At 39.4% G+C, this 27,340-nt stretch overlaps 1 protein-coding gene and 1 long non-coding RNA gene across 3 annotated transcripts in view; one reads left to right on the top strand and one right to left on the bottom strand.

Annotated features, from left to right (window-relative positions):
- Positions 1-4,403: 4,403 nt before the first annotated feature.
- pde10a (phosphodiesterase 10A) overlaps positions 4,404-27,340 on the top strand; it is a 123,707-nt gene continuing 100,770 nt past the window's right edge. Inside the window, exon 1 of one of the 2 annotated variants that reach the window (XM_082154446.1) lies at positions 4,404-5,399. In XM_082154446.1, the coding sequence (XP_082010572.1) occupies positions 5,153-5,399 (247 nt within the window). In that variant the 5' untranslated portion in view covers positions 4,404-5,152. The remainder of the gene's footprint in view (positions 5,400-27,340) is intronic. The other variant, XM_082154447.1, reaches the window with a different exon arrangement.
- On the bottom strand, positions 16,759-25,233 carry LOC309487044. Its single transcript, XR_014201730.1, has 2 exons — positions 25,124-25,233; positions 16,759-20,403 (listed from the first exon to the last, which is right to left on the bottom strand). It is a non-coding gene; the product is annotated as an uncharacterized lncRNA (long non-coding RNA).

Here is a 27,340-nt window from a genome sequence, read left to right on the forward strand (position 1 = left end):
ATGGAATATTCCCTTCACATCCCACAGCTATAGAATACTCTCTGAATCTTATCACGACTTCAAGGAGTGACAGATCAAGTACTGGGCCAGGTGAACTGGAATGAGCAGTTGAAGATCTGTCGATTTTTGTCACTGAGGCTGACCATATGATGTTGTATGAACCACCTCTCTTTGCTCTGTGGTTCTTTGTCTGTATCCAGTTTGGTCACATACCCTTCTTCCACCAGTTTCTTGATTTCTGCAAAATAGGTTGCTGCGCATTCAGGGTCTTTCAAGATATGCCTTTTGATTCTCAGAAGGTATGGCATTTCTGCTTCTTGGTTAAGACAAGCCATGCTGGATTTATATAATGGGAGTAGCATACCTCTGGATGCGGTTTATGTCAACTCTGACAGTTCCTTTGTTCAGGAGTTCATGGGCTGTGCAGTGACTTCCGTCAGAACTACCCTCGTACAGCCCTTTGAGTGCCTTGGCCTGGTTGACAGGGCGGAGGTGGCCTGTCCAGCGGCTCTGTAAGCCTTGGCCATAAGCACAGACAAGAACTTTCAGGTCTTGGATGGGAGACACGGATTACTCCACCAGGCACCAGCGCTTTGTGGACACAATTGCATCACAACCGCACGCTCCACTGGATCTCCACGTACCCCTTGACCACCCCGCCATCAAGATTAGTGATGGCAGAGGAGGCACCAGCTCGTTTTCGGGCAGAAAAAGGTGCCTTTCACGATCTGGTAACCTCATTGTGCATTTCCTGAAAGAAAGGCACTGGGGCGGGACGCTGTCGGTGAGTGTGCACCGCCCCGAGATGCCAATCGTCCAGCCTCAATTGTTCGGGACATGGTGGAAAGCATGGCCGTTAGCTCTGGGTCAGACTCGAACAACACCACTCTCTCGGAAGGGGGCAATGCAGCCGAGTCTTCATCCCCGGAGGACTCTAGCCCACCCTCCAATGCAGCGATCAACATCTGACCCTCTGCCGGAGCCCCGAATGAAATGCTAGGTCCCCCATGAGAAGGACCAGCAATCTCACCCAGAAGCTCCATAGCTTGCAATGCGCTAGAGGAGTGGGGGGCCCACTGAGATGTACTCCACTGTGATCATCAGGTCACCCCGTGTACTCATCGAAGTAGCCCTCTGCTGGGTAGAGGAACTAGATCAGTGCAAAGCAGAGGGGACTCCACCTACAGCATCGCAATGGTCATCTTCCCCCAATGGGTACATGACTCACCACAAAAGCCACCTCAGTGTGTGGCAGCTGTCGTGACTGGCCAGGAAACAACCGCATCCAGAAACACACGACTGGAATGACATCTTTAAAAAGATGCAACGTCACACCCGTGCTTGCTCTTTTAGGGAAAAAAGCCATTTTTTTGTGCTGAATCGCACAGTGAATGGTAGCTACACAGCGTGCAAGACTATTGGAAGCTTGCAGTGTGCACATTGTGCAGTGTGCACAATGAATGCAGAGAAAATGCTCTTTTAGGGTGCACTGTCTCTTTAAATGGCGACCACCGCTGACACGTCGTCACACTGAAACTCTCTGGAGAGCGTCTTCCAGGTTCGTAGAACACTCGTACTGATGATTGCAGAGCAGAATCGACGAAACGCATTTGGCTCCGAAGCGAAAGCTTGAATGTGCAAGTGCAAGTGCAATTCCTTACATACCCACTTCGCGGGGCGGGGTGCGCGATGCAAATCTTGCAAGCTAATGTCCATTGAACACAGTGAGATTCGAATGACAAACGACTTGTTAATGTGAAAAAAAAAAAATAAAAAAAAAAATTATCTTACACTTTCGACTTTACAACTTTGCAGAATGTTTACATTGACAAACAACTATATTACACACTGAAAGGGAATATTCGAAAAAAACATATTAGGGGCACTTTAATTACTGCTAAGGACTATGAAAAAATGAGCATGCACCAATTTGCAAATCACTCCTGAACTGCTCACACTATATCACGCAAGAGCAAAGCATTTATGATGCTGCACTGGGAGAGTAGACAAGCTTAAAAAACATTGACGTCATAGTTTCGTATTGCGCTAACACGCAAAGGATTAATTCTGCTCTCTAATGTGTTCTCAGAAGGGGGTGGGGGTAATATTCTGAGTCTGGCCCCCTACAAAAAAAAAAAAAACATAAGGCATTGATACTTTTTAATTTATTTAAGCTATGTTGTATTGCAAAATATACGTGCCTGATTTGTAATTTTACATGTTGTGAATAGTAGGTTCAAATCATGGACCTAAAAAGTACTACAATTAATATTGAGCGCACAAAGCCTACACCCCATATGGATCTGTAGAGTAGCCACACCTATAGATTATACATTATAGTTCTATTTCACATTTTAATATAATCCATCACACGAGGGGCTGAAAGTGCCATTTTACCAGCATTGAAAAGGCCTGTGGGCATTTTTCTATAATAATCCTATTAGGATCCAAGGAAAAAAACTCTTTCTGTCAAAGAGAGAGCATTGACGCAAGCAGCTCTGACGTCAATAGAGCTGCAGTGTATGGGGGGAGGGGGGAGGAGCGCTAGCAGCCTGTTTGCCCACAGAAAACACTGAAGGCGAACGTCACTCGAAGTGCTAGGGTGATCTGAGATAGTCCTCTCACAGCAAGTGACAATGCAGCCGGTTAAATACAAAATACAGAGTTATGAATGTGAATTATTTATGTCCAGGATTACGAAGGAACCCACGTTATTACTCAGCAGTCGCTTATTATTGGATTTGTTGCATACCATTAGCCACACTTGTTAAAAAAAGTACCCTATGCCATTTTGTTTACGATTTATTCCGGAAAATACTTTATCCAATTAAATTCACATTTATTTGTATAGTGCTTTTCACAATACACATAGTTTCAAAACAGCTTTACAGAAAATGCACGAGTCCACATTACAATTTAGAGTGATCTGTTATCAGAGGTAACCGTCTAAGTCATGTAATTTAGAAACATACATATACGAATCATAGGTAGCTAAAAATGTTTTAAACAAATCAATAATTTATGCAAAAAATGTATTTTAACAATGTAATAATTTAAGGCAGAAACAATTAGCTATTTGAAGTAATGAATACTTACTTGATCTACAAACATAAACATTGTGCCTCAACAGGTTTCCAATGACTGAACTTGTGGTTAACTGTCTTAATTCTTATTCTGAAAGAGTGCTTTATTGACGATTTGTTTAGAGAGCAAGACGGTTTTTGACTTAAGAAAATGTGCCAACAACGCATAAGTGATGCTGAAGTGACAGCTGTCATGTCACATCACTGAAATCCTGAAAATGTGTTGCAAGATCATGCAAGAAAACATTCAAACTTGATCTGTGCATTGAATAAAAGGGATAGTTCACCCCAAAATTTTAATTCTGTAATCATTTACTCTCCCTCATGTTGATCCAAACCTGTATGAGTTTCTTTATTCTGTTACACACAAAAGATAATTTAAAGAATGTTGGTATTTTTTTCCCCCCTACTATGGAAGTCAATGGGTGCCAACTGTCTGGTTACCAACATTCTTCAAAATATCTTCTTTTGTGTTCAACAGAAGAAAGAAACTCATACAGGTTTGTAAAAACCTGACGATGAGAAAGGACAAAATTCCCATTTTTGGGTGAATTGGCTGATTTTGGCATATATCCAGTGTGTGAATTCATAGCGTGCTGTTTTCGGTTTCAAAAATTAATGTTAACATGTTCTTATCTTGTGTGTGTGTGTGTGTGTGTGTGTGTGTGTGTGTGTGTGTGTGTGTGTGTGTGTGTGTGTGTGTGTGTGTGTGTGTGTGTGTGTGTGTGTTTACACACACACACACACACACGTGTTAAAGATGCATATGTGTAACAGCTGGATAAATTAAAATAAAATAAAAACTTTAAAAAACTGTTTAATCTAGCCTAAACTGGTTTGCTGGTTTTACATGGTTTTAAAGTCAGAATGACCAGCGTGTCAAAAAATCGCAAAACCAACCAACACAGTACAATCCCTCACGTGAGCACATCACCTAAAACATGTTTAAACGTGCTCTCATGTGATAATTGCACACAAAAAAATAAGTGACTGAATGGAAATTTATTTGCTTTACTTTTCTTTGGCTTTTTCTATAGGCAATTTTTTTTTTTAAATTTAAAAAATAAATAAACATCTGATTTTTGGAGCCATCACACGTGAGGTCGGACAAACGGGTCATTTCGAATGTTATTACGTAAAATACGCGAGATTATCTTTTGAGTCAATCTAAGCTGTAGCCTTGGCACCACTTGCGGAGGAGGCTGCTGACGTCATCCTGTCTCTGGAATGGAAACGCCAAAACTCTGATGATGCTGCTGCTGATGGAGCCTTTATTGATACAGAATTCTTAAACTGTTTCGTGCCACCAAACACACACAGAGCGTTTACGCTCAAAAAAATACTAAAAATATCTCTGCGCAAAGTTAAAGTCACTTAAAATCATAAATGATGAATCTGTTGTGGTTTCCTAGCAACCGGACTAAGAAGTTTTGAGAAGAGGCGAACGTCATTAATGCATCGTTGGACAGATGATTTCTATTTAAGAGCAAAGGTACAGTTTTGTGTTCTGTCCGTCCAGTATTTGATGGTATCGATCGGAGCTCTACCCAGACAAAGAGAAAATCTCCCTAGATGACTCTTGTTTTTGCGTTGATTTGAGTAACAGACAACGGTGACTTTTCAAATCGACTCTTGCAGCTCGTCAACAAGAAGTTCACTGGCTGTAAAGCGATCTCGGCTGACGGACAGTTGGATATATCTAACATACCTGAAAATGATAGTACTGTTGTGTAGCACAATAACATGGCCAATATTGTGGGTGTTCGTGCTTCTGCGAAGAGACGAGTGCGATTTGAGTTGCAAAATGTTGTGGATGCGTACTTTTCTGCTTCAGTATAATCCCGGGCACACGTGATGCGCAAACCACTTTGTAGCAACATCTCTCATTTGTCAGGGGAAATCCGTGCGTGTTTCTTATACTTTAAGCCTGAAGCTTAACATATTTGAAGTTTTTTTTCGTCTTTCTTTCTTATTCTTCATCTTTTTTTACTAGCATCATCACCCGCGCACCATGCCAACTTTTGCTCCCGTTGCGCTTGTTTCGTAGTGGAGAGAATTGGACACTGTGGATGCCCAAATGGATGGGGATCGTGCTTTGTGAATATTTCAACTGTCAGCATCCTGTCAATTGTATGTGCTTGCCCAGACAATTGAGTGTTTATCGTCCTCATTCGTATATCCGTTTTGAGCCAAGAACAAATAGACACCAGAGATCGCGTCATATTAGACCGCCAATGTCGAAGAAACGCAAAACTCCAGACGACGGTGGTGGAGGCGGTGGGGAGCTTGCGGGCACTGAGGATTCCCTTCAGCAAGGTATGAGCTAATTCCTCCATACTTAAACTGGATTCTCATGGTGGGGTCATTTCAGAAAAATGACGGCATCAGCACAAATGCAGCTTACCTATTTCAAAAACCAAGCGTCGTGTTTATCACTGTTAAGAACGAAGAAAAACATAATAGTATTTTCTTAGTTAACCTCTTATTTTCCGTCAGATTCTCTGAAAATGTTCTTCTAACTTGGTCTAAATCTTGGCAGAAATAGTTGATACTTATAGGTAAAGGACAAGTGACCGCACTGATGATAGATAGATAGATAGATAGATAGATAGATAGATAGATAGATAGATAGATAGATAGATAGATAGATAGATAGTGATGATCAGCATCGAACTTTGTGTGTCACAGAGCAATGCACAGACTGAAAGCTTGGGTCGGAGCAGCAAACAGGAGTGGAGCTGCTGTAGTGTTCTTGTACTCGTAAGAGAAAACCTAAACTCTTCAACTCTCCAAAAAAAAAAAACGTACTCTTCAGGCAATATAGTTGTCGACAGAAAAATAGCAGCACTTTATTTTACAGTCCTGTACATTTTAGTAATTGCAATTGCAATAACTTGGTAAGAACTGTACTACCCCTGAACGGATTCCTAAGCCTAACCTTACTTTACTGTATATTACCCAGTGCTTTCTTAGTACATGCAAGTGCACGCACAGTAAAAAAAAAGAAAGAAAAAAAGTGCAACCGAAAAATACATTGTAGAAAACTACAATTATAATTATTAATATGGACAATTGGCAAAAAAACAACAACTGTTTACACCATTCAAAAAAAGAAAAAAGAAAAAAAAGGAAAGTTCATGGAAAGTTTAGGTCTGTTTTTATTTTGTGCTGAAATGTGTCTTTTAGCTGCAACATTCTGTCAGAAAACTAACACTTTTGAGTGAGCCACTATATGGCCAAACTCATGAGAAAGAGAAGAACTTTGAAAGAAAGATGGAGGTGGAGTACAAGATAGGACATTGGAGCTTCCATCAGCTCCCACAGTGTGAATTCAATAATATGCTGTCAAGCACTAAATGTCTACCATTGGTTGCATGAATTATAAACACTGGATTCTTTCAGAGTATCATGACATCACAACATATTGCATTTATAATGTACCATGTTAGCGTAATAGTCCATGCACCCCACAACATGTATTGTTGACTTGGGCCTTTCAAGAATATAATGACATCACAACACATTGCATTTATAATGTAGGCCTACCATATTAGCGTAATAGTCAATGCTCTGCACAACAAAACCTCTCAGAATGTATTTACATAGAACTTTTTTATCCATATTCATTATCCATTTAGCATGTCAAAAGTTTGTTTGCTGCGTGCGTTTCACCAAAATAAGCAAACACACAAGCACAGCTTTGCTGCTAGCAGGCTCTGTGTTGCTATGTGAATCCATGTGAAGGTCAGGCCTCTCTCGGGGTGACTGGAGGAGCACTGTCATGTTGTCTACACACATTGTGTGACCCAGCAGCAAGTTTGTTGGCTGCATTTTGTGAGCGTGAGCCAGAATGCGAGTTTCCCTTGGCTAGCGCAAATGGGGAAGTAGGCACTTCCTTTAGCCTGTGGAGTGTGGCATCTGCGTAACTGTGCAGGCTTGTACACAGTTCTCCATGTCCACCGTGATCTCACAAACAAACCATTAACAATGTCTACATAACTCTATGTCGAAAAACCAGGTAAAACTTTAGTTTAGGGTCAACTTTTCGGATATTTGCTGTTTAGTACTTATAAAGCACATATTAAAGAAAAAGTTCACCCAAAAATTTAAATTCTCTCATTATTTACTCACCCTCAAGTTGTTCCAAACCTGTAAATATATTTGTTCTGTTGTGGGGAACTTTTGACTTCCATAGTATTTGCATACCGTGGAAGTCAATGGTGCCCCACAACTGTTTGGCTACAACCATTCTTCAAAATATCTTCTTTTGAGTTCAGCAGAAAAAAGACATTTATATAGGTTTGGAACAACTTAAGGGTGACGACAGAATTTTCATTTTTGTGTGAACTATCCCTTTAATGTCTTATGCTGCATTGACCATATTCTACATATCTTAATCCTACCCAATACTGTACATACACCTAACAACTACCTTACAAAGGTAGTTACCTTATTAATAAGCAGTAATAGAGTGGTGCAGGTATGACATTACTTTGTAGGCCAAAACGTGGACCCGAGTAAGCATTTTAGCCTTTCCGGTTCTATCATCCCGAAGTCAATGGGTTTTTTGAATGGGGTTTTGGTTAAATGGCTGAAATAAGGTCTGTTTAGCTCAAGACACTTTCATGTTTTTATTCTACGACATAAAATGCATCAATATTACCCCACTCGTTATTTTTTAAGCTGTTACGTGTCTTGAAAAAGGCCATTGCTAACAAATGGCTAAATGGTACTACAGAGGCTGTCGAGGAGATTAAACATCATCACGCCGAAAAGGTAAGCCCAGTCTGCTTCTACAGCAGCGTTATGCTTATAATTGTGCTTTTACAAACTATTCTTACTCAAATGTTCTGGGAAAATGTTTTTAGAAAAATACTGAAAGAGTTGTTGGAAGCTTAGTGATGGTGAAGTTGAATTCGTGGGACTGTGGTGTAGTTCATTTATAGCCTACCTGCTTTTAACTTCTGGTGACTGCATTTAGGCTTCAAAATTCATAAAAGTTGTGTTCATCTGTGATAATTAATTACATTTATATAGCGCTTTTCTCGGCACTCAAAGCGCTTTACATAGAAGGGGGGGAATCTCCTCAACCACCACCAATGTGCAGCATCCACTTGGATGATAATTATCTTGATTGACAAAACGTGCCAGTATCATAAACTTTGTTGTCTCAGAGCTTGTTTTTGGCGATAATCCAAAAGCTATTGGGTTTTTGTCGAGGGAACCAGCGTGATGCTAACTCCCTACAAAATGATGTCATACCAGCACCACTCTATTAGAAGTTTATTAAAGGATTAGTTCACTTCAGAATAAAAATTTCCTGATAATTTACTCACCCCCACGTCATCCAAGATGTCCATATCTTTCTTTTCTCAGTTGAAAAGAAATTAAGGTTTTTGAGAAAAATATTCCAGGATTTTTCTCTATATAGTGGACGAGGGCTACACACGTGACCACATACATAGTGTGTTTCTAATATGTTTTTAAGGGGTTAAGCGGTTAAGCGACGATTAATCGCCTTATCGCGAACAACTTCCCGTGCCACGAGAATATAAGGAAGCATGCAGCACTCACTCATTAGGTTTTCGTTGAGGAGCCAAGCCAGTGCCCGGTCGCTCATCGGTGAACACAGGGATTGTGACGACAGGACGTAATGTCTCTGTTCCCTCCTTCAGGGAACTGGGGTTACAATATTGACATGTTCCCTATCAGTCAGTCACGTTCAACGTTACATGTTACATCTGACAAATTGGAATCCCTAAGAAAAACGGCACAATCGCTAATCAATCTAATCTAAGATAGATAGCTAAACCAATCTAATCCCCCCCGCACCTGTTGGGGCAGAGAAATGACAGGGTTTTACATAGAGAATACCAATCACTGCTGTTCCTCTTACCTATACAGAGAGACTATTGGATAACACTGGGGAAGAATGCCTATTCACTCAGAGTGAAGTGAGCTCTCACCTCAAGGGGGCTCATCTCGCCTTGGTACTGGTACGCCAAGACGATGGCATCCACTGTCCAGTGGGCCAACCTCTGCTTAGAGACAGCCTTTTCCTTCTGCTGGCCTCGATAGCAGACAAAGGGTTGTTCTGAGGTACTGAAACTCTGCGTGCGGTCCACGTACAATCGCAGAGCGCGAACGGGACACAGGACTGCAAGGGCTGGCAAGCGCTTGCAAGTTCACCACCTGGTCCCTGAAAGGATTGGTGAGAATTTTGAGCACATATCCAGGCCGGGGTCTCAGGATTAAGTGAGAGTTAGCTGGCCCAAATTCCTGGCACGTTTTACTCACTGAAAATGCCTGCAGGTCCCTAACCCTCTTGATGGAAGTGAGGATCTTAATCTCAACTGACTGCAGAAGCTCAAATGGAGATCTCTGTTGGGCTGTTAAGACCAGGGAGAGGTCGTATGAAGGAATGAGGCGAGGTCGAGGAGGATTCAACCTCATTGCGTTCTTCAGGAACCTGATGACCAGGTTGTGCTTTCCCACAGACTTACCGTCTACTGCATTGTGATGTACAGCGATAGCGGCAACATCCACTTTCAGGGTGGAGGGAGACAGCCTTTGCTCCAGCCCTTCCTGTAGGAAAGAAAGGACTACTCTGATCTGGCATTCCCGGGGGTCTTCTCGGTGAGAAAAACAACAATCAACGAACAGACTCCACTTCAAAGCGTAAGCGCACACCTCGTAGAGGGGGCTCTAGCTGAAGTGATAGTGTCTACTATTGCTGGGGGTAGGCCACCTAAGTGCCATATGGTGCCCTTTCCCTGAGAAAGCAGGTCCTTCCTCAGGGTAATCTGTCAGGGAGGGGTTTTCGTGAGGAGCATGAATTCTGGGAACCAGGTCCAGGTGGGCCAGTAAGGCGCAACCATCAACGGTCGATGTGTTGTCTGTCCGGACCAGTACATGCTTGTCCTGCAACCACAGATGGAACCAGCACAGGGCACAGGGCAAGGAATACTGCTAGCAACTCAAGGCAATTGATAATTGCCGCTGCAGACGAGGTCCTGGCCCAGGAGCCCGAGGCTGTGTTCCCGTTGCACATGGCACCCCAGCTGGTGAGACAACAACAATCCTGGACACTTGTTCTAGGGGAACTCATGCCCATAGAAAAGCAAGGTCTGACCACGGGCTGACAGGCCGGTGTGATTGCCACCCAGTGTGTGCCACAGTGCCATGCCCATCTCGGGACTCGGCCATGTAACCAGTGCTGAAATGGTCTCATATGAAGCAATCCCAGCGGCGTGACTGCGGCTGCAGATACCATATGCCCCATGAGTCTCTGAAACAGTTTCTGTGGAACCACTGTCCTGTTCAAGCATTTCAGCACTGACTGTGCACACTCGCTCGTGAGACATGCTGTCATGTTGACAGAGTCCAACTTCATACCGAGAAAATAGATACTCTGCACGGGGGAGAGTTTGCTCTTTTCCCAGTTGACCTGAAGCCCCAGATGGCTGAGGTGCTTGTCTGCCACTGAGGTGAAGGCTGTGTCGCCTTCCTACGGCCAGCTCCATGTTGCAGCCTGGGTGAACTGTGCTGTTGTGGCCACACAGGAGTGGAGATTGAGGCCACGGGTGATGCCCTCAGCAACGAGCAGGTGGGGGGACTGCCGCAGACGGATTGGTGGAAGCAGCAGCAGACCACCAGGGCAGGATATATTTTATCGCCTCTATCTGCTTCTGTACTGCCAAGAACTGCTGGGCAAAGTTCTCGACAGCGTTGCTGAAGAGGCCGGCCTGGGAGATGGGGGAGTCAAGAATGCGAACTTTGTCAGATTCCCTCATCTTAGCCAGGTTGAGCCAGAGATGGCGTTCTTGGACCACAGTGGGCCCTATCTTACACCCAGCGCAATGCAGCGCAAGTGTTTTTTGCTAGTTTCAGTCCGACACAGTTATCATTTTCACGTCCTTCGCCACGTTGTTTAAATAGCAAATGCATTTGCTAAACGAGGTGTGTTCTGGCGCATTGTTGGCGCGTTGCTATTTTGAGGCAACATAAATAGACTGCGCCATTGACCAACTGAAACCTGGTCTAAAGTCAATGGCGCAATACATGTGTATATTTTTTTGGTTATTTAAAGAGCGCGTTAGTAATGTGCGCCTATAGGCGGGTCCACAACGTGCGTACATTCTGCTTATTAAACACACAGGGTTTACAGCAGCACACAAATATCAAATCATGCCAAATATCAAAATTAAAAGGATTACAATGTAAAAGATTATTATTGTGTACATAAAGATGTGGTGGAATCCGGCTTGTCCCGTAGATGGTCTGCTTGCACACTTTTACCTCGCACACGAGCAGTTCCGTTTGCGCTCTGGAGACGGCTTCGGTCTTTCCAATATCAAATTCCGTCATGTAAATAGCGAATCTGCCATGGCGTGAGCGCAACTGGCATTTAAAGGGAATGGGAGATGAGACTCTGATTGGTTTGGAAAAGCATGGCCGTTAGCTCTGGGTCAAACAACGTTACTATACCCGAAGGAGGCAACACAGCCGAATCTTCTTCCCCAGAGGTGTCTAGCCCACCCTCCGATGCAGCGATCGGCATCTGATCCTCCACTGGAGCCCCGGATGAGATGCTGGGTCCCCCATGAGAAGGACCAGCACCACCACCCGGAAGCTCCACAGCTTGCGATGCGATAGAGGAGTGGGGGGCCGTGGTGATTGACCCAGTTGGAGAGCCCCTACTGTAACCCTCAGATCACCCTCTGTATCAACCAAAATAGCTCTCTGCTGGGCAGAAGAACTAGATTGGGGGGTAGCAGAGGGGACTCCACCTCTTTCAAGGTACTTAAGTCTTGATCTCAGCATCGCGATGGTCATCTTCCGGCAGTGGGTACATGACTCATCCACAAACACTGTCTCAGCATGTTTACGGCCCAGACACATGAGACAGTGATAGTTGACTGTCAGCCGGGGCCCGGTAACGACCGCATCCAGAAACACAAGTTTTTTCTTTTAGGGAAAGAAGCTCTTTAGTACTGAAGTGCACAGGGGAAAGGTTGCCTGCACAGTGTGCAGAAATGCTTTCTTAGAAAATTGCATAGTGTGCAAAGTTCTCCCAGGAAGGCGACCACAGCTGATGTACCATTGTGCAACAATCATGCTGAACTTCTTCCTGGTTCTCTTTACCAAACGAGAGATTAATGCAGAGCAGAATCTTCGTCAGAAACACTAAGCGAAAGATTAATGATTGAGTGCTGCACGCTTCCTTATATACCTGTTGCACGGGGAGTGGTTTGCGATGCAAATCTCACTCGCCAATGTCCATTGCTTGTTCTGTTACCAATCGAAGGTGATTGGGCTCCCTGAGATCCCTATTCGTCAATTCAGTTCTGAGGTTACGTCGAATGTAGTCTCAGCCTCAGACGTCACGCCCACGGAACGTTGGCTAAACGTCTGATGCATATGGTACACTTAACTGGAAACACTTCAGGAATGTCGAAGTCGTCATCTGATTGGTTGAATTTTATCGGATTTCCGGGGGGCACGAGTGTCGCGTTTATTTTCGGTCCGCCGGGAAACAAATGTAATGACGCCAAAACCCCTCGTGGAAGAAGAAAGCCGTTGTTTTTACAACTGAGACAATGAGCGCTTACCACGATCAACTAAACGCTGTATTTTCAAAAGTATGTGAAGTTCGCGGCTCCATTGATGCAGTAAACTTGCACAAGGTTCTTGAATGAATAATTTATTAGATGCACGCCGGTCTGTTATTGTAGGGACATCAACATTATATTGTCACGCCCCTAAATATGACGCGGTACAAAACAAACTGTGATTGGTTGTGTTACATGTCAGTCAAACGTCCTCTTGGGCGGTCCTTGGCCAAGAAATGCTGCGATAGAGTCCAGACCTTCTGCCGTCAGTCTGAAGGTCTGGCTATGCGAGACTACGTCGAATGTGACTGACTGATAGGGACAGCTTGCACCAGCGTAAACCCCCTTTTGGTGTTGAAAAACTACTGTCAGGATTTACTAAAGCACGCAGTGAAAAATTATTATTATTTTTGCGGCTGACCTTATTGCATAGGCATTTATAGGAGTTTCCCTTTCAGACGCAAAATTTATGGGAGGAGAGTATTTAAATAAATCAAGGTGATTTACTAAGATTTGCGCTAGTCAATTTACTGGTATTTGCGTCATTATTTTCTGGCCAAAAAAGTATGTTTTAAACCAGACGCTAAATTGCGCTGCTCTTGGTAGATTGCGTTGGTCATTATGGAAATTATCCGGCTGCGTCTGTGTTTTTTAATTTGTGTGTCGTCAGTAAATCACGCGCAGAACTTTCCACTCCCATCTGCGCTTTTTTGTAATTGCGCTCTCACGCTAATTTGCCTTGTTTAGTAAATCTGGCCCATAGTTTCATAGTGTTGATATGGGCTTGGGTTTTATATGGCTGATAAAATATATAGATAAATATAGATAAATATAGTCTTATAAAAGCTGTTGGTAGATTTGTGAACTGACACTAGGTGGAATGTCCACCTTTAATAAGGCAAATGGCGGTTATGTCAAAAAATTAGCTGACAACTAAACGAAACCCCAGCAAATCTCTGACACTGTAAAAAAAGATCTGCATTGTGTGTATGAAGCTTGTGCAGCCCTTATAACAGTAATAATAATATACCAAGCACAATAAAAAATATAATCTAAAAAAAAAAATTCATCCATGAAGATACTGCTTGTCTGTAAACAGATAAACATAAAAATTGCTATAAACATAATCAACAATCTTTATAGGAAGATTTATAAAAAAAAAATTAAAAAGTTTTAAAATATACATTTTTGAGTATCTATTTATATTAATATGATATTAATAATGCAATGATGCATAACCATCATGAAATACATGTAAGTCTCTCTGTCAGGCAGTACAGTGGTGCAGTAAACCAAGGACGTGGAAAAGGATGAAAGTACGGCTAGTTAACCGAGAAACTAATAATTTATAGCATAATGCAATAATGTTTATTGATGTTATTATTAATAAAAGATATTATTGTTATAAAAAAAAAAAAAAAAAAAAGGCATAGCTAAACCTTTTAACCACTAGATGGCATTAAAGGTTTGAGTCACTTCTCAGGCACAGAAGCAACGATTACCATTCATCATCATCACACTTATCATACAAAACAGTCACAAGAAATATTTTTATTTTACTTTTATTAGTAGATTGTAAAAAAAATAAAAAAATAAAATATATATATATATATATAATAAAAAAAGAAAAAAGAAAGAAAGAATGTAAGAAAATGTCCATGTTATATGATGATCTGTTATATAGGCTACAATTTAGATAAATGAGAATTAGTTTGAGTGTAGTCCTGGTAAAACCCTGGGACAAAATGTCCCCATAACTACCTTTATGAGGTGACAGTAATGGTAAGAATATTTTTGTAAACATATTTCTCATTTATTTCTGTATTTGTTTCCTTTTTTCATTCAACTGTTACGTTACTATGTTGAAGCTGAATGTTTAAATTGAAAAGATGGTGTGGTATAGTGATGAGGCGTAGCCAAATACTTATTTTAATCAGATAAATTTGATTACCACAATACATATACTTCTAGTTGTAATATTACAGTTTTAATTTTAATATTCTACTTGAATATTTCTCATATAACTAGCTCAAACAAAATGTGTTACAATGTGTCTCTCCTAAGACAACAAGACATCTTCTAAGAAAATATATTTAGGATCTGTCAAGAGATTAAAATAATGAATCTTGAGTAATTTTCTCTCTTCTTTGCAACAGTACAACATCAGATACAGTTTTCCCCCAGAACTGTCAAAGCTTGTGATACATAGACAAACTTAGTTGACTTATTAACATTTACATTTTGTATCATTTTGTACATTTTTAGTAGTGGCATAATACTGAAGTTCAAGAGTAAAACATGATCGTACAAAACACAATGTGTTCATAGGAACCATAATTTTATGGTTATTATGGATTATAAATAAGGCATGTAACATGCTGTGTTTCTTCATCATGGGCACTTTTTGCCTGTGGATCCTTAAAAACACACTCACTTATTTATTTTATGAACATTTCCACAACGATATCTTTTCCACCACATTTCAAATTACTGTATTGTTTTTATGTGTATTCTCTTTAAAAGCAAATGGTGAAAATGACTGTGATAAAAATAACATTTCAAAAGTTTTGGGAATAAAATGGCTTTTGTCTTGCTATAAGGCTAATTTCATAACCAGCATTTAAAATATCCCAAATGCACACAATTTAATAATATTTTCTCATGTTTGACATAATTACAGTTTACTGGAAATGACACACACACACACGCACGCACGCACGCACGCACTCACACACACACAATATTCTGTTCATGAGTGATTTTCACCTTGATTTTATTTTTGTATTTCTTTACTCATAACATGTCTTGTTTCATGAATGATGATGCCACAACTGTGGGACAGTTTGTTTAAAAATTGAAGTTAATCCTTTATAAGTAGTCCACCCTTTGTTTAGATTAATAGATTTCACAATGTAATAATTAATTTCTTCATATTTTATGATGAAATGTCTGGGTCTGTGGGAAAATAATAACATCTATATATAAAAATGCAGAAGGCATGGTAAAAAGTTTCCAAGATGACCCCATGGAACATAAAAGTGCCCATATTTGAAGAAACACCTAATGGCATTAACAGGACAGTCATTATCGGTGTGTATTTTCCTTGCAATTATTGTGCTGCTGTAATTTCATGAGGAATTCAAATTAGATGGAGACTACTGCAGAATAAATGCATTATTCTGAGATCGCTCGGCGACCCAAGTTTGTTTTAAGCACAGAACACGGCATACTTCCACGAGAATGGCATGTACTTTCCAGGGGTTTGTGAGCCAGCATTAGAAAGACACCATATTACTTCTTTGTTCTTACTTCTTGAGAATAAAATATTCTGTAGCAGGCATAGTGGGACCCTGACGGCAGTATGACATTACTCGTGTGTAAAACGGTGCCGTAGACGTTAGGTGGGGGTTGAAACGGATGCTTTTGTGCAGGACGTACAGTGCTGACAGCCTCTTAAACTCTTAAACTCTTGAAGATCTGTAGTGAGCACGCACACTGTTTTGTCCATTTTTCAAATTGAAAAAGGAGAGCTGATAAAGAATGATTAAGGGAATAGAGGTTATACTAGCATCCATCCTCTGACATAATGAAATCACTGAGCACATGAAGCATGCATGGACACACTCATAAGAATCAGTATAAACTGACACATTCACATTATACCTTTTCAAAAGTTTGGGGTCAGTAAGAGGTTTTTTTCTTTGAAGAAATTAATACTCTGATTTAGCAATAAAATGAACTGTAAATGTAATTTATGCATTAAAAAGACTCTTACATTGTACAAAATTGTTTTTATTTCAAATAAATGCAATAAAAGAATAAAAAGAATAAAAGAAATGAACTTTCTATTCATCAAAGAATCCTGAAAAAAAATGTGGCATGATTTCCACAAAAATACTAAGCAAAAAAAAAATTTCTGAAAGCACAAAATCCTCATAGTAGAATGATGTATGAATGATCATGTGACACTGAAGACTGGAGTAATGATGCTGAAAATTCAGCATCACCAAAATGCATTATAATGTATTAAAAACAACTCTTTTAATTGTAATAATATTTCATAGTATTTTTATTTTACTGTGCTTTTGATGATAAATGCAGCCTTGCTGAGTGTAAGAGACTTTACTGAAACATACAGTAAATAAAAGAAACATACAGAAAACCTGCATATCAAGCTGATTTCAGTAACTTAAAATTAAAGAATGTTCCGGCTTCAGTATAGGCTACAAGTTAAATTAAATTAACCACTTGTAACATGCAAATATGTAATGTAATATGCATTTACATTTCTCGCTCATTAAAAAGAGAAGAAGCAAGAAATGTGGTTACACTGAGAAAAATTTTTTTTGTGCCGAAACGTATCACTTATAAAAACGTACAATAATAAAGCTTGAATTAGGAGACTAAGATTTAAAAGACATTTAAAAAGAATTAAGATTAGGTTTATTAAGTAAGCTATGTAAATAAAAATAATTAATGGTTTAGTGCAGAGCACAGATTCAGAATTATATCTGCTGATGCCGATACCGATTTGTTTGATTTTCTTTAAGGAGAAAAAAATTCTCCCAATTATTCCCAACTACACAGGGAATCCACTCATCAGATACCGTTTATTGGCCGATACATGGGTGCATCCCGAGTTTAGTGTGTGGGTGTTTATACTGATAATACAATTTGTACAATTATATAAATAAAATAAATAAAATAATTTTTGAAAAATGCTTAATACAAGTATTTTAATTGTGGTCTTAAACTTTTAAACTGCTCTTTATAATGTTATCATGTCAATATTTTTTATTTATCAGTAATATTTATTGAATGGTAATTACTTCTTTCTACTACTGAGATCGTGAAACAGTATTTCACACCTCAACATAAACCTCATGCAAAAACCTTCAACAATACATTATTTTCAACGGTCAAAGTAATATCAATAAATACGATAAAAAATATTTTTTTATTCAAATTAAGTTATCAAAATGTGCAGTTCTGTGACTGTTGTACGATCCAAAACTATATGTGTTGTTAATGAATTCTTAAGATGATTGGAATACATGAAAAGTGCAAACAGTGTATTTCAGCGAACAGGGGTGTGTTACGTGTGCTTGGTTTAATGTCACACACGCTTAGGAGGAAGTGTGAAGAAAGAGAATGAGTGGAGCTGTAATTGTGCGAGCACTCTTTTAGTCGTCCCTCACTGACGTCAGCAGATCACAGTGTGTAATATATGGTGCCTAAATCCGTGCTTGTTTTTTTTTCATATGTTTTTTTCCTCTCTTCACGAGAGCCCAGGAGATAGTGACGTGGTCATATTTATCATAATAATCAGCTTTCGGAGTTAATGAGGGCAATGATTCAGGTTCAGAACGGCCTCTCTGAAATTCCAGGTCACTGGTCTCAATGGATGTCACATGCGAGAGAGTAAGTGTGTGTGCCGTCCTCCATATTGTCTTCAGAGAGTCACAGTGACGTAGAAAGGGAATGTTTAGGGAAAACTGTGTCAGGTGTTCTGGGCTGATTGATTATGAGAATCGTCTGACGTTTAGCCATCACGGACATGTGAGGCCTCCTTCCCTTTACCTCTGTACAGATAAAACGTTGTCGGGATAGTTCTGGTTCACGTGGCTACGCGGAAGCGATAAAAAATTCTGTATTATACATTTTTCAATGCTTGTACCTTGGAACCTATTTCATGGTTTGTGTTCTCGAGCCACTAGGCACTGTTTTTTGCAGATAGGCGTTTGGATCACATTAAGGCTTTTCTGTTAGAACGGTGTCGTGTAAGCCTAAGTTAATAACTAATGATCATTGCGACGGGAGTGAATCAATCAAAACTAACTTTAGCTGGACAATAACTTTATTCTAGAGCTGCTGTAAAGCCAAAATAATCTCTGTTACTTTAATTTCCTATTATCACTGTAAAACTGCTTTGAAACAATCTATTTTGTTAAAAGCGCTATATAAATTAAAGTGACTGGGTTCGGATCTCTACTGAACTCAATGGCTTTATTGGTGTGACAAAATTCTCGTTAATTAGATGAAATCCAAGAAATCAGCCTCTGCTTTTTGCCCTCCAGACCACTGATACAACATTCTGGGAGAGTCTGTACAGAAAACACAGAAGCTCTTTAAAATGGGAGCGGCAAGGCTTTGTCTCTGATGCTCAGGCTCGACTCGTCTAATGAAGTCAATGTGCCACAAAGCCCTTTCTTATTTTCATTGGTTTTAAGTTAGCAAGCAAAGATCACTTAGGCTTTGTGCTTTGCAACACAGCACAAAAAAAAAAAAAAAGATAAATTAGAAATAAAGATTTTTTTCTAACCACAGGACGAGAACTGCAGTTCCATCTAGGGCTGGGCGATATGGCTAAAAATATTATCACAATATTTCTATCATGACAACTCTCTGAAGATTTTTAGCATGGTAATTGATATGACAATATTAATGTATTTGGTCTTGGCATGGATCTGCTGCTGCTGCTGCAGAGCAAGTACAGGGACTTGCTACTGCCAATACATACGCCGATACACTGCTGTGAGTATGTAAGACATACTGTTGCTGAACAAATAGCATATATCTAAATAGCAAATAGCACCCTCTCCCTCTTCCCTGCTATCTATGTGTGCCTGGGCCTGCTTTGCCGAATGGCTTAACGCTAGTGGACTATTGTTGTGTGTACCTGGTCGCTTGTCCAGATACTGTAGCTTAAAACTAGTGACTTGACTTAAAATGTGTATCTGGGCTAGTGAAGCCAAGATAAATTAAATAGTGGCTTAGCAATGTGAACCTGAGTGCCGTACCCTTAGGTTTATTTAACTAATGACCTAAATAGCTATGTGTACCTGAGCCAATATAGCTCAAACTTACCTAGGTAGAAACACACACTATGTCGTTAACAAACAGGATATGATGTTGCAAGCTTATAGAGATTAAGAAAACAACTTCCAGCAACCACCTGAGCAAATCGTTTTAAATTCTTTGCCATTCGATTGTTGTCATACTTTTCGTTAGTCACGTCACGTTCATTTATATAGCGCTTAGACTTTTTCAAAGCAGCTTTATAGTGATAATAGGAAATTATTGTAACAGAGATTGTTTTGGCTTTACAGCAGCTCTAGAATAAAGTTATTGTCCAGCTAAAGTTAGTTTTGAATGATTCACTTCTGTTACAAAGATCATTAGTTATTAACTTAGGGCCGCTTACACGACACCGTTCTAACAGAAAACCCTTAACGCGCTCCAGGCCCGCTCATTCGCACAACAGTTCCTGGTGGCTCGATAACGTAAACCTTAAATAGGTTCCTAGGTGCAAGCCTTGAAAAAAAATCGTTTATTTTAATCTCTACGCAAGCTTTAAAAACGCAAACCTGTGAAACCGCTGACGGCATGCACATGCGTATTACGTGTTTAGTCTATATGCGCGTTTGAATATACAGTAAATGTGCGCAGGCGTGCAGTCTTTCTTTTCAAATTGACCTCAACAAATTGCTTGCCTGGCCTTAAAAATGTATAATACAGAATTATTTATCGCTTCCGCGTAGCCATGTGAACCGGAACTATTTTGACAATGTTTTTATCTGTACAGCGGTAAAGGGAAGGAGAAGGGGGCCTTCACAGGGGAGAGCCTAGTTGACACTTCAGGACTGTGTTGTCGTCGTGTCCAGGCACTGGTCCTTCATCAGATCTGGAAACGGCGGACAGCGGTAAACCTCGGGATAAACAGAGAGTCTAATATTAGCATAGATGCGTTATAGCACTAAGACAACTGCATTCTGCTATTTTTATTTATTTATTATTATTTTTACATTATTTTTTATTTTATTTTTCAAGAAAACAGACACGCAGCTCTTGGTTTCGCATGCTAATAAGCTCACCCTTTGAAAATAATATATTTTTGAAGGTTTTTGCTTGAGGTTTATGTTGAGGCATGGAATACTGTTTCACGCTCTCAGTAGTAGAAAGAAATAATTACCATTCATCAACGTAGCCGCAGTGAAAATACTTGCCTTTAACCTACTAACAAGCTAACGAAAAGTATCCGGCAATAGCATAATCATTGTTCAACCTTAAATATGTCTTAGTTATATTTTAGTTATGTATCCCTTGTTTGTATCCAATAATTGTGTTAGGCCTACATGTTCACCGGTTTAGTTTTTCTTGGTTTTGCTCTATGGACTTTTATTTTGAAGTGCATTTTAATTTTCATTCAGATTTTTATTCATTTGAATCGTGGGCTATGTTAACGTTGCTGCTCAGTGCAAAATTACTTTGATTAAAGTTTACGAGGGCACATGAGTAAAAATTAAAATAAAAAAGAAGTGCATGGAGTATTTATAATAAATACTGTAATATTTCATAAAAAAAAAAAGAAATTGTCAATTTTGATTTTATGGTGACTTCACCCAAAAAAGGAGGGTTACTTATGATGATCAAAGACTTTTATATATATTGATTTATTTATACTGAAGACAATTGTGTCATTATTCAGCTCAATTTAGATCAATGTTGATTCAGTTTAGTTCAGTAACAGTGTCAATGTTGCAAAGTTTCTCACTGCCATTATTTCCAAAGCTCATCGGAGTTGCTAGGGTATTCTTAGTGGTTGCTAGGCAGATGCTTACTGGCCCTAGTCAGCAGAGCCCAACCCCAAGAATAATCAGAAAAATGAACCAAATATATTGATTGTGATCAATATTTAAAATCAAATAATTTTTGGTTCAGGAATGAAAGATTTCATAGTGTACACATGCTGGAGCTCGTCCTGTCCTAGATCAGTTTAATGACGGTGGGCCGACAGATATGAATGTGGTGTCTCCCCCCGTGCTCTGCTACTGTGGCACCTTCCGCTCATATTCTCTTTACGGCACTGCTCTGGCAACACAATAACGCTGCCTTAACGTCACTCTAATCTCAATATGCATCAGCGGTACGTCAGTGAATTTCATTTAACCAATGATCACTGAGATTGACTGGCTTCAGAATTAGTACCAGCTATACACATTTAAAAAAAAACTGTGTTTTATCTGTATTTGATGATTATCTGGTATTGCTCACAAAAGATATCTTGAACGACACAGGCAGCAACGTGGAGCTCATTTAAAAAAGACAAAACTGTCCAGGGAAAAATTACAGTCATGATCTAGACCATAATAATATGAAAACCACAAATGGTGTGTGTATGAAAGCACCGTCATGCATGTCATTATAGTCTGGATGCATTCTGGGGTTTTCTTTTCAGGCGCTGTCTAAATAACGGCTAAATGCTTGCCTCTTATCATTGTTGAAATAGTTACTAGCTGTGAAGATGAGTATAAGTTTCCTCAAGCCTCTAGGGACTCATTTTCTTTCATAGGCCTGTCTCTGACGTCAATGGCCCGGCTGTCCTGTGGATTGTCACAGCAGACGTTTAAAGAAAGAGAGAATGTGTGTGTGTGTGTTTAAAGATTGCAGTAGAAGCCTGTAACCTTGCACAGCAGTACGTAGAGGAGGAGTTCAAAATCATGTGTTGTGTTTGTGGGTTTTAAGTACATGTGCATGTGGGTGTATCTGTAAAGAAGGCTTTTGAGTGTGCATTTGAATAAAATTTTCAACAGAATGTTGAATAATTCCTTAAATGTTTTGTCATCGCATCATTAAGGTTGGAATATATTTTCTATAGGTGGCATTTCAAACATAATGTTTTTGAAATACTGAATAATGGCGTGTTTAAGTGTTTTTTTAAAATGTAATTCTTACTGAAAATGTAATATATTATAGAAACCTCATTTACAGCAGTTTCTTTGAATTTCATTGGATTTTAAGTCTACTTCCTTATATTCTACTTATAATGCGAATTATAAGCAAGCAATAACTTATTTTTCTATATTATATTTAGAATAAAATAAAGCACCACTAACCATGATCCTAATATTTCGATGTTAGTGCTAAACTGCCACATTCAAAATAGCTTATTAATAGAATATTATTCAATAAACGCTATTCACAAAATGGACTACCATATTTTAATTAACAAAAATATATATATATTTCTATTTTTAGAGGTTTAAAAGCATCAGAGATATCAGCAAGCCGAGTTTTGTTTGTTCTGTGATGCATGAGGAGGCCTATTTAGTTATGCATTTTAACAACACAGTTAAAAAGCTTTGTTTCCATTACTTTTGTTTCTTGATATGGGATTTGAATTACATAAAAAAGTCAAGTCAAGTCATCTTCATTTATATAGCGCTTAACAGTGTAGATTGTTCCAAAGTGGCTTTACGGTGATAATAGGAAATTAAAGTAACAGAGATTGTTTTGGCTTTATAGCAGCTCTAGAATAAAGTTATTGTCCAGCTAAAGTTAGTTTTGATTGATTCACTTCTGTCGCAACGATCATTAGTTATTAACTTAGGGGCCGCTAACACGACACCGTTTTAACAGAAAAAAAAAAAAAAAGAGAAAATGGTACAATAATCAACACAATTAAAATGTATAACACCTGATTTAAAGGCACAATATGTAAGATTTTTGGATTAAAATATCCAAAAACCACTAGAACAATGTTATTTTTATTTATTTTTTGACTTGTGTACTTACATTATCCCAAATGTTTCCAAGAATGTTTAAATCCAGAGAAATAAGCAATTTTAACCTATCAATGACATCATACCCGCGTTACCCTCGATTTTTTATTTTGTAGAAACCATGGAAACACCAAAGAAGCTTTAATATATTATGTGTTGTATTAACCAGGGGCCTATACCATGAAGCCGGTTTAGGTGGCTAGCCAGCTATGTTTCAGTTTAGTTTCCGCCAACCCTGGGTTTTAGGTACTATGAAAGTAGCTTGGCTTTAATCGGTGTTCGTCGCCATGGTATCTTACGCCGCACGGCTAACCTGCTCCGGGGCAGGTTATGTTCTGGATTCAAGATCTCAGACTGAAGTTTGACCAATCAGCTCAGAGCAAAGAAACATATAGGTGACGTAACTTATTCCCAGTGTCTGTTGCAATGACTTCACCTTTTCTTCCAAATCCGGTGGACATCTCAGCGCAAATTGTTTGACGAGCACTTCGTAGAGAAAGAGTTTTTAGCCAGACAAAATCCCCTTGCCTTTCCTGATAGTTATTTGTATGAAAGATACAGATTTTCCGCGGAAGGAATGTCTTATCTTTGCGAACTTCTTGAGCCGCACATAAAGAATTTAACACGTCGAATGTATGCACTGTACCGCAAATGGTATTGCGTTGCGTTTTTTTTTTTTTTTTTTTTTGCAAGTGGTACATACTTGCACGGTGGGTGACGCAAAGAAGCTATAGGGGAAAACACGGTTTGTCGAACCATTCGTAAGGTGGTCCTCGCTCTGCAGGAGTACATGAATAGTTTAATAATGTTCCCCGGACATTTATCGGCCATGTCGATAAAAGAGGGCTTTTATAAAATTGCCGGTAAGATATATTGATAGGGTGACATCACATGAACACATTTTTTTATTTTTTTTTTAAGCAAATTGCACAAATGTAGTATACAATATAATACATGTTAAGAATTTTTTTTTAATCTTTATTATTATTCTGTTAAGCTTATGATAGGATTCCCTAGCTTTCTTAGTAGTACAAATACGTTCTATATTTATGTAAAATGATGTATGTATGTGTAGCCTATGTGTAATATAGCCTATAGCCTATTTTTATAATATATAAAAAATGTTCATGTATAATTTTTTATATATTATAAAAATAGGCTATAGGCTATATTACACATATAGGCTACACATACATAATTTTACATAAATATAGAACGTATTTGTTTAACTTACACATTAAAAATCAGCAATCTTTCTCCAACAGTCTTCTCTTGCTTTGGCAGCAGAGACCGTATTGTTTCGAGCTTGAAATACGTATTTAAATTCATCGTAATTCTGAATGATTGCTCCTCCGCGGGAAAATATATCTCTCTCACTCTACCCGCGATTGGTTGTTCAGTGTCGACGTCACTCTTTTATGTGCACGCGCGCGTGGAGTAATCATAGCTTAAGGATCAAAGCCTGAGTTGACAGAGAAAGTTGATGAGCTGCATCATGGTACCAATAAAGCCTGATTGCATCGGTTTGGTTTTGTCAACTCAAAACTAATCCTGTAACCCCGAGTTTGTTCAGCTACCTTCATGGTACAGGCCCCAGGTGAGCAAATGTTTGGATTTCATTGACAGAAAACGAATCATTGTTATATAGCTCAACACAGTTAGTCTTATTGTTTAAATGTCGTTTTCTTGATTTACCACGAGTACCATGTTTTACCATGCCTAATATCGATCTAGCTCACTGCAGTGTGCAACAAGTGTCTTGTAATAGCTGCATAGTAGCGAACGCACAGAGTAGCATTATAACATAACTTTCAACAGACTCAAATGTATCTAATATGATAAAACAATGCTGCGTTACCCCACATACTCAAGCGGAAGCGGTCGTCTGTGGGATAATAAAAGCTCCACTGCTCTAGAGCCTTGTGTTGTGCTTGTCTCTCATTAACAATCATTCGGCCTCATTCTGCTCCAACGGCAAGAAGTAACTGAAACACAGGAATATATATACAAGATACAAACAAAGGAAACTAGATGAGAAACAGGTGAACTTAATGAACTAATCAATGAGTTTGACAATGAAAGGAACAAGAACTAAACACGGAAGGAAACAGGAATCAAAGGACATAATCAGGACAAAGGGCAATGATAGCTAAAACAACTTTGTGTATGGCAACAAAAAAGGTGCTAATTGAGTCAAATGAGAAGCTTAATTTGTTACAGTGCATAACAACAATAATGACTCTTGATTAAACTCTATGCTCTCCAAAACTCTATGCTCTCCAAACCCCTAGCGTATTTGTTTATTACTATATGCAAAATATGATACGGTTTATTGCAACTTGCTCACTTTTACAGGTACTAACCCTGCACCATCTGTGAACCAGTGACATTGCTATCCCCGCTTCCTCTCTCAAGACAACTTCTTCCAACTTGATCGAGTTAAGGGCGGGAGGGGGGCTTGACGGTGGAACCAGTGTCCTAGTTCCACTCCCGCTCTCCACCTCCAAACTCAAGATGTTCTTGGCCCTTCGCCATATTGGTTCTGCCTCCACTCATTTCGTTGTATCCATATCTATGGCCCTATAAAATCTGTTTAATTTTTTCCCAAATTCCGTTTTTTTCTGTTTAAATTTTTGCAAATTCCTAATTTTTGAGAATTCAGTTTTTTTTTTTACCCTTTACTGTTACTTTCGCGTAAAAAGAGTGTGCTTTTGATGTTAATGATTAAAATGTACACAAATAAAATAGGAATGACCTTAAATTTATTGAGGTAACAAACATCACATTTACTGCAATGGGCAACATAACATAACACTAATGCAACATAACACTGCACTCTTAGTACTTCAAGTAACAACAAAATATGAATGGTTATGAGCTTTAAACTGTCCAGTAAAATAAATTGTATTAGTTATAAGTTTAAATAAAAGTGCTCATTAGCTTTTTCTTTCAAGTAAAAAAAAAAGGACCAAAAAAAAACCCCTCTCAATTTCAGTTATACATAAATTACTTATAAGAATCATCTTTTCCATACAGTACATTTAAAGTGCATAAAAAACAAGGCAAAAATACAGCAAGTACTCCCTGAGTAATGAAATTAAAGTTGACTTTGTCATCATGTAACAGCCAAAAACATTTTATCAAAAGTTACTTAAACAAGTATTCAAGTTGTAGGACTACTACTGAGGGCTTAGCGTTGAGTTTCTTAACTTTTTTGCCAACGAAAGCAGAGCCGTGGAGAGCCACTTCGACTGGCCATGCTTTCATTGTTTTGAAGGGGGGAGGGGGAGCTGCAATGACGGGAGGGGTTGTGTCGCCTAGATCTGCTTCCCCCGGTCTGCATTTTCCCCAGACATACATTCTTCTCCCACACAAAAACAGAATTTCATTCCAAATATGTAAAATTCCGCGAAATCCCGCGTTAACACCAGATTCCACGTTAATTTGCCAATTCCGCGATTACGTCCGCGATTCCATGATCGCGGAAATTATAGGGCCCTACATATCCACCAGGATACTAACTCTGTCTGTTTGGTAATGTTTGCTACTAGCTGCTTCATGTCCTGGCCATCAATCCCAAGCAGTCCAAGGGTCCTCCAAAGTGACTGCCCTGTGAAACCCCTGTAGCCAACCTCCACCAGCAGGTTCCAAGCCTTCTATCCTTCCGGTTGACACTTGAGAATCAGCGCCTGATATTTATTAAGCTTACACTTGTGTGCTTCCCCCATTCTTTCCTCCCAGGGTACTGTCAGATTGACAAGCCAGGTACTCTTCAACCAGAGCACAGTGTCAGGTCTGAGGCTAGAGTGGATTATTTCCTCTGGGAATTTGAGCTGCTTCTTAATGTCTGCCAGCATCTCCCAGTCATTTGTCGTGGCCAGGACTCCTTTGCTCCTCATCTCAGTTGCCACGCACTCCCTAGACCAAAGTTGTCTTGGTTTCTTTTCTTGCCTGCTCCACTCCGGCAGTTAGCTGAGTCAAAATCTGGTCATGCCGCTACTGAAATTTTCCATCTGCCAAACTTGTTCTGCGTGAGGAAAGGTCATGCTTAAGGTTATCTGGTCTTCCACAGAGCATGCAATTG

This window comes from Leuciscus leuciscus, assembly GCF_965113295.1.
Source record: "Leuciscus leuciscus genome assembly, chromosome: 22".
NCBI lineage: Eukaryota > Metazoa > Chordata > Actinopteri > Cypriniformes > Leuciscidae > Leuciscus > Leuciscus leuciscus.